This window comes from Montipora capricornis, chromosome 1, assembly GCF_036669925.1.
Source record: "Montipora capricornis isolate CH-2021 chromosome 1, ASM3666992v2, whole genome shotgun sequence".
In the NCBI taxonomy this organism is placed as follows: Eukaryota; Metazoa; Cnidaria; class Anthozoa; order Scleractinia; family Acroporidae; genus Montipora; species Montipora capricornis.
The window spans coordinates 36,294,164-36,303,098 of record NC_090883.1 but is presented as its reverse complement, the minus strand read 5'-3'; the positions used below and the strand labels follow the sequence as shown (position 1 = coordinate 36,303,098).

The window sequence follows — 8,935 nt, the reverse complement described above, 5'->3', positions numbered from 1 at the left end:
AATCGAGACGCACTGTATTTCCTTGACAAGTAGAGAAAGCTACGCTTTTCAATTGTGTTTTACAAACAACACATATTAGAACGAACAGGTATACAAATAACTAGTGTACAGAGTATACAGTCAACTAAAATAAGGAAATATCATCGAAAATCAAATCAATACAAAGTGCAAATATGAAAAGCCAAAGTAGTCATATCTTTTTGTCAGTAAGACAGACAAATCAATATAGTCATTTTCTTCTGAAAGTCTTTGGAGAAGGATATTGTGGATTTTAATTCAAATTTTTTTTTTTTTTGATAGATGGCGAATTTCACGAGGTAAACTATTCCGCGTCCCTCCAGCTGCAGTCTCTGCAATGGGCCATTAGGTCTTCTGCTTTGTTTAACAGTCGAGCTTTGTTACGAGTGGAGAGAATTACTTTTCGAGAATCCAATTTTTGAATTTCGCTGTGTATTTAGCTGGTACTTGAAAAGCATACAGATGATCATTTTTGCAAAATAACAAAAGCAATTCAACTTTCTTGGGGATGTTCTCCCATTTCTGAAATTCTATACTTCGAAACTGCGTCGCCGCGTCCCCGAGTTCCCACGTCCCCACATCCCCGATACCCCGCGTTCCCGAGTCCCCGTCCCACTTTTCGACACAGCCGACCAAAATGCAAGGGGGTGAAAGGATGGCGCAGTGGTGAGAGCACTCGCCTCCCACCAATGTGGCCCAGGTTCGATTCCTCGACTCGGCGTCATATGTGAACCGACAGGTTTTCTCCGGGTACTCCGGTTTCCCCTCTCCTCAAAAACCAACATTTGACTTGCTGTGTTAATTGTTAATTTCACTTTACAGTGTCCCCAATTAGTGCTGCAGCGCTAAATCTACTAGACACTTAAATAAAGTTCCTTTCCTTTCTTTTTCCTTTATTCTTGCATGGTTCAATGGGCTAAATTTTTAAACATTGGCTCGTGAAATTTTCGTAAGATAATGCCCATTTCCTCTTGGAATAACTCAATGACTCAAAACTTTCTGGCCTGTAGGGGGCGAAGCAAATAAAAGCTCCGCAAAGATAAAATATACGAATCTGTCACCAATTGCAAAAAGATGCTGCATTAAGGATTCGGACGCCTACCGACTTTAACACCTTTCATTGAATTAGAGTTCATCAATTAAATTTCAGTTCCGTTTCAGCACCGGTGGGAAAATTCTGATTTCACTTTCAAACAACATTTTCGCTCACAACCTTCGAAAATAAACTGCAGCCTTTTGAATCAAAGCTGAGTACTATCATTATCAGGCTTTGCAAAAAATATGATGCTACTCTTGGAAAAGGACTAAGCTGTTTTCACTTGATTAATTCGTCTTCATTACAATTATCCGTTTTGGTTCAGGGGTACCCTGTTTGGTGCAATTTATGCGTCGCTCAGGACAATTTTTTCGTTTCATCATATCTTAAAATAACCATTCGATTAAACAAATGGAAGGTAAGGACTATGATTGGTCGGGCGAAAGATGGATTATAAATACCGTATAACAAATACTACAGTTAAAAATCCAAACCACGTTTCGACATAAAAATGAACTACAGCCCAATTTGGAACAAACCAGCTCTTTTGACCTGGCATCCGCTTGTGATGTGGATGATTGCTCTGTTATGGGTGATTTTTTGCCGAGCTCCGATGGTAGTTCACGCTAACTCGGTCAAAGTATCGGCACAGTGGCCGAGGGACACTTACGGTAAGTAACTGCATTCTAGTTTATTTTAGTCGGACGAGCAGTCAGTTCGGACAATTGCACGAGTTGCTGTAAATTACAGGTCACGTTCACGAGTTACTAAGTAAAAGAATGGATACCGCGCGCGCTATCAGGACCAATTTGTAGCATCACCCTAAGATCCCTCTTTTGTCGCCTCTTTCGTGTTTTCCGCGGAAAAGAAGATAAAGCATGGTCGCAGGTTAAGGAATAGAGAGTGTAAATGTGCTGTTTGACGGCGGAGGAGTGCTAGAGGTGTCATGTAGAGAAAACAATCAAGAAGGTATTCAGAATTGAGAAGGATCGTACTAAAAACCCAAACTGCACTCTCGTCAACTTTTTCTTCCTCAAATAAAACGGCAGTGAACCAAATTGTTAGTCCTCCGATCGAATACTCGCACGTGGACCACAAAATGAATGTACATAAACTCATTATCTCGCGAATGCAATGAACAGTTACAACATCCTCGGAGACCCAGGGGCAGGCAGTCGAGACGGGACGAGAAAATCACGGGCAAAATCGGGACTGGCGTTAAGTTTTCAAGTAAGGCGAGAAGAGTCCCTGGGAGCATACCTTTTAAGGGCGTACTGACGTGTTTTTTCGGGTTTTTTGGGTGCGTTGCTAAGGATGTAACGGTTTAGTAATTTGAGAGAATTTGGCATTATTTTGGTCACTTTCCAACTTTTGTAAACCAATGACCCTAAATATGACGTCATCACGCCACGCGCATGGTCACGTGACCAATAAAAGAAGACTCTAAATTTGCCGTCGTGCTAAACAATTTGGGTATTTAATCAGTGGTTTGATAATTGGTATTCGTTTTTGCATCCAGCCAGGCATGGATCTAACTCTTGGTTAATAAGTGTTATGTATTTTTAATATGTAGGCTGGATTTTATATTAATAGTATAAAATTAATGTATACCCTGATGAGTTTACCGTGTTAAAAAAAGGTTCAAGTTAAATTTCAAGTTCAATTTCAAGTTGATTAAAATGGGGAGCTTAAGCAAAGGCATTTTTGAGCGCCGTTATGCAACCGGAAGTGCACGTTTCTCATTTGAGGTTAGTGTTTGTGCACAAATTTCCAAGTAAATCGTCTCTATAAGAATAAAGACACTTGGTAATACAAATGTGTTAGCACCAAGGCGAGTAAAAAGAGAAGACGCCTCACTTCCATTTGCCGTCTGTGGCTCAAAAACGCTGGTGGCTAATTTCCCTACTCGCCATTTCAAACAAAATAATGCGCCGATCAAATCGAAACTCCAGCACCCCACCCCCCCCCCCCCCCCAACCCCTTTCCCGGGCAAACCCCCGTGCATTTGACTATCTTCTGCGCTCGGGGAGTGGGGAATTTGACCTTTCCCTGAGTGGGGTGGGGAAAATTAAACCGGAAGTTTCAGGTTTCAAATGAATTTTTTTTCGGGCGCCGAAGTCGCTAACAGCTATAAAACACGTGTTTGGATGAGATGGAAGAGTTTAAAGGAAGAGATGTAGCATTTGCGAGCGATTGGCTTACAAAAAAGGTCTTCAAAAGGTCTTTATTAAAGACGGCAGGAGCCGACGACGATTGTTCTTTAGTAGGGTATAGGGCATTTGAACACCATTTTGGTCCGAGAGGGCGGGAATTTGAACGATCCAATCTTCAAAAGTTCAAATGCCCGGGCTTTTCCCAGGGTGGGGGGGGGGGGGGGATGTTGAAGTTTCGAGCTGATCGGCGCATAATTGCTACGCTAGGCTAAGCAGATACAGATCCTAAAGTGCCTTGATAGTTTTACTTTCCTTCCCACGTCAAATGAAAAATCCTCTTAAATTAAAGACTACCAACGGCAAAACATCATCCAGTTACACAGCAACGAGGTGAGCGGCACTACAACTTTCCCAAACCACACGCTTTTCTCTCAAAGAAATTAGCAAAGCCAGCTAACTCATTTCGCTTTTCTCAACACCCCAAATGAGAACCCAGACTTTTCTTATTGTTCTCCTACATGCTGCAAAGCACAAGTTACATTGAGCCTCCTAGGTGGCTGTGATTGTGAGATATTCAAGTACAAAAACGGATAAATTTATGTGCAAATTACGAGCTATCTTACTTGCTCGTACTTTCAATTTATATAGCCATTTCTAAACCTAAATATTTTACACTCACAGCTACTAGGAGGCTCAAAAATGTTATACCTATTAGGAGGCTCAAAAATGTTATACTACCACGATAATTCCTTGAACATAGACAAAAATATAAAGATTAATATTTCCTTGTAAAGCGGAAGAAAAATCAAGTTGCATGGGAATGAGCTAAACCGACCTTCAAAACTTTATTTGCAATTTACTTGTAAACACTCTCACATAGATGTTTTTCTAATTTGGCTTACAAGCTGTGGAGCCTCAGTCGTTTACTCTCTTTAAGTTTCGTTATCAAGAGTCTGACTGAATTTCGAGATAATCGACCTTTTCAAAATGAGCTGAACAGCTGTTGCCTGGAAACCAACTAGAAAATAAACTTTGATCACTGATACCTCGAAAAGATTTTGTGGTGTCGGGAAATCGAAAATTGCCTTCTGTAAAAAAATCTTATTTCAACGAATACACATCAAAGTTAAGAAAAAAAAAAAGACTGATACGAGCCTCCTTAATCGAAGAATGGATATTTGGTTGGTTTCTTCTAGCCATTGTTGGTTAGTTTTCCGCCCGCCTTTCCTCTGTTGTAAACCGGTCAAACGGACACAAACCATTTTTTCCCAGAATAATCGTTACACTATTCACCCCACATTCAGTAGTTCCCACACCAGCACAGCACTCGAGTCGAGATGGAAAACTATTGTCTTGTAATTAATTGTTAGATGTGGAATACTTTGCAAAGTTTCAGAGAGAAAACCTCCAATTGCCAACGGAGAGTCATTGACTTTGAGCGATCACTTGCATTTTAAGTTTCACTTGGGAATAACTGTCATTTCTTTCCAGATTATAACTTGTTTCTAGGCGATGAGGGACGCGATTGTTTGAAACGCGTTAAACAGTTTCCACCGTTCACCTTGGACACATCTTTCACACCAGAACAGGAAAGAGAAGTTCTACTAGATATATACAATTCAACAAATGGACAAGAGTGGTACGAAAAACGCGGCTGGCTTAGTTCAACCAATGACACATCCCATTGTTCCTGGTATGGTATCACCTGTCACGGAAATACAGCGCACATTAAAACTATCGTCTTGGCTTACAATAACCTAAACGGTTTCCTTCCTTCTAACATATGGAAAATCCGAAACTTATTTTCTCTCTGCACACCAGGGAACCCTTCTCTTCGAGGAACCATTAGCGACTTTCTGTTTGCGAATATGAGCAATCTGTTGACCGTTTCGTTCAATGCCGCTTCTATTTCTGGGAATATTCCTGAAGGGATTGTAAAAATGAAAAATCTGCAAAACTTCCTGGGCTGCGGTATGAACGGCGATGGTTTCACTGGTCACTTACCACGGAATATCGGAAACATGACAGAATTACGATTACTTTGTCTTGGAGGAAACAATCTCACTGGCCAAATACCAAAGAGTATTTCTAGGCTGAAAAAGCTGCGGTATTTGGACCTCGGAATAACTCCTGGCCAGATGCATGGAAACCTCAGTGACATATTCGCAATTCCTTCCATAACAGAATTGTATATATCCGGGGTTAAACTAACCGCAAGGTTGCCCAGTGTATTACCAGAAAACCTAAGCCAACTAATTTTACCTGGAAACAGCATTTCTGGGAATATATCAAACTGGAAAAAATTCCCAAGTGCATTAAATCTTGCCAACAATCAACTAACAGGGGATATTCCAGGCGATGTGCTGCTGAAGGGAGGCGAAGTGATCGATTTGTCACAAAACGAGTTTGAGTCAATCAATGAAGGAAAACCGTGGCCAGATACAGCCCGTGCTTGTAAAGCGTCTTACGTCTCTCTAGCAGGGAATCGAAAATTGGCAATTAATTTTTCAAGCTTCATCGAACTTTTTAAAGTTGATAGCCCCTCAATTCTAAATCTAAGCTTTTGCAACATAACAAGTCCTGTACTCGCAAACGTGCTGTATATGACAAGACTTTCCACTTTTGATTTAAGTGGTAACAATTTTTATGGAGCTTTACCCGCATTTTTTGGTGATTTTTCGTTTTTGACGTACTTTGACGTCTCCTCGAATAACTTGACAGGTAGCCTTCCATCAGGAATTCAAAACATGGTTTCTCTGCAATATTTAGACATATCTGGGAATCCCTCTATGCGAGTTGGGACAAGCGCTTCATCCAACGTCTTTAAACCTGACTTTTTCACTATGTTCAAACCACCTCAAGCAGTCAACTATACCTGCCCTGAAGGACGACTCACGTTCAACAATGGACGCATTCGCTTAGATCCAACATTTTACGAATACAAATATTGCGTCTGCGACGAAGGTTTCTACGGAGGCGATGGTTTGTGCAAGAAATGTATGATTGGTGCGAATTGCCATCGACTTGCCATCAGTGCAGCCGACGATCTGCGTCCAAACATCATGGAGGTATCGGGTGGCTACTGGCCATCACCAGATCCCAGCAATGCCACCCACCTTGTCAAGTGCCCGGTATCATCTGCATGCAACCCTACAGATTCCTGTACTTGTCGACTGGTCACAACACCAAAGGACACAAATTCCTCCTCCGGAAGCCGTCAATCATTGTCATCTCTGATCACGACGTGCAATCATTCTTGCGTCTGCCATCCAGGGAACACGGGCAGATTTTGCTCTCGCTGTCAAGAAGGATTTTACAAACTTGGTGGACTGTGCTTCAAATGCAAAAAGGGCGATTTAACTTACTATTACATCTTTATTCCTATCTTTACTTTGTCTTTTCTCATTCTTCTCTGGTTGTACTTTTATTTTCGTCTTCGATCAATCAAATGGTTCGTTGTTACTGCAATTCATTTTCTACTCATGCTAATCATGATGCTTTTGGAGTTATTACCTGCGTGGCTTTTCAAATTAAACCTTGTCGTTTTCGTGTTGTGTATGAGTAACCGAGGAAAGGCTGCTCGCTCTCTAATCAGCATAACGGTGTTTTACATCCAAACCATGGATTTCATGGTATCTAGTGTCAACGTGTGGCCTAAAAGAGTTATTAAGGCTCAAAGCTACTTGAGCAGTTATTGGAACCTATACTTTCCCTCTCTTTCTTGTGACCTGCCTTCTCTTTTTACTCCAGTCGGGAAGTTTGCCTTTCTGCTCCTACTTCCAGCGGTGTGCTTAGCCATGGTGGGTGTGTATTTCATCACGATGCTGATTTACAATAGATTTCGTTCCGCTGAAAGGAGAATGCAACTTGTTCATTTCAAATGTCGCCAAATCGCCTTCTTTTGTCTTAGCTTCAGCTACTTTCCAATCGTGAAGCAGTCCCTTTCCATTCTACGTCCATGTCACAGTGATCAGGATGTTCGTTACATGCCCAACTCCCCTTGGATAGAATGCCCTTCGCACTCTTACAGCAAACTGAAAACCCTTGGCGTTGTCTCAGTTGTGTTCTACGTGATTGGGTTTCCCTTGATTGTCATCTTTGTGCTGATCCGTTTCTTTCCAAAGAGAAGCTCGATGACTCCTGAAGAACAAGAGAAACTTGACGTGTGGCTTGGACCCGTCTATTTGCCGTACAAACCAAAGTATCGTCAGTACTTTGAGATCTTCACGCTTTTCCGCCGCCTGGTTCTTGCCATTGCGTTGTCGATGATTTCTTCGTCGTCCACCTTGCAAACGTTTGTAGTGTGGCTAGTGCTGATGACGTCAGCAATCATCCACTTGTGCCTCCAGCCGTATGGCGAAGTCCCTATAAACAGATGCGATCCGAGCGAGCACGAGACCAACAGAAAAGTTATCTTCGAACGCATTTTCCGCGAGAATGTCTTTGAACCCTTGGTTTTACTCGTGTTGTCCATGTCTTTTATGGTGTTGAGGTTTTCAGTACTGGACAGGACCTATGCTAACATTTTCGTTTGGCTGGTGATGGTCATAAATACATGTGTTCTTGTGACTCTGGTAGCTGGTATAGTTTACCGTCTTGTTGGCAAAAATGAAGGCCGCAAGAATGGCAGTAACAATTGCAGCGGTGAAAATTCGTATAAAAGTTTCCCAAATGCAATGGAATCTGATGACGGCAGTGATGAAGAAAGAAGGTATTTGCTACCTGTCAACGGCCACCGGGGATACTACGTTGACTTAGGTGGTATTTAGCAGCAACTGAGGCAGCCGTGTCTTTTACCAACGCCAATCTTTAGTAGAAGAAACCTGAATTCGTTTTTGGTGACTTTCCAATTTTTTGTAACCACATGTAATGCAGCTGACCGAGGAAAAGATACTGATTTGTTGCTATGAATATGTGTTTAGTATTTTGGACCACTTCGGGGTGCATCAAGAACTCATCACTTGATTGCATTGTGTACAATATGGAGAGTGACATCCCAAAGCATTGTTGACAATTGATGTTGACTTTTGATTTGTTTCTCTAGCCTTCAGTTGTCCCTTATTCCTGCTAATAGTTGCGTGTTTATGATTTTGCCTTGGTAGTCTAAGTTAATGCAACATTAAACAACGTTAACACTGAACAATAATCGAAACGGATTCGCCGTTGGTTAGGTTTTAGTAATTTTTTTTTCAAACGTTGAAGTATTTGCACAACCATTCAAAGCTAAAAGACTAGTAATTTCTTGTTACTAGTTGTAAAGATTGCGTACCGATGGCCAACGAATCACACAGATTGAACTAAACACAACAGTAAACTTTACTTCACTCGCACGCCACGACACACAAAAGAGCAAGGTTTCACATTTCCCACGAGTCTAAGTAAGCCCGCGATTTCTATAGACCTCCGGTATGAAAACTAGAGTTATTTCCGGTTAAAAGGTTATCAATTCATTACACCAGTACTTAGAAGTAATGAACGTGCTCCCATCACTAGTACTCGGAGCGTACAACTCCAGTACTAACATGGGCCCATCTCATGGTATTTTTACGGACCCTTTATTTTTAGACTATCTTTTCCCGCCAATAAGGGCAACGAGGACGGCAACGGAAACGAAAGTGCCACAAAACAATAGTTTTAATGAGCAAAAACAATGGCGGCCCTGTACGTGCAGATACTTGTGATTGCTCATCGGGGCTCCCGCGGGATATTCGCGGGAAACTCAGTCTAA

General features: G+C 41.7%; 1 protein-coding gene across 1 annotated transcript in view; it reads left to right on the top strand.

The window, feature by feature from the left end:
- Window positions 1–1,567: 1,567 nt before the first annotated feature.
- LOC138040753 (putative leucine-rich repeat-containing protein DDB_G0281931) overlaps window positions 1,568–8,935 on the top strand; it is a 7,588-nt gene continuing 220 nt past the window's right edge. The window contains exons 1-2 of the mRNA XM_068886431.1: window positions 1,568–1,725; window positions 4,699–8,935. The exon at window positions 4,699–8,935 is cut by the window's right edge and continues 220 nt beyond it. Of these exons, the coding sequence (XP_068742532.1) occupies window positions 1,623–1,725; window positions 4,699–7,976 (3,381 nt within the window). The 5' untranslated portion in view covers window positions 1,568–1,622 and the 3' untranslated portion in view covers window positions 7,977–8,935. The remainder of the gene's footprint in view (window positions 1,726–4,698) is intronic.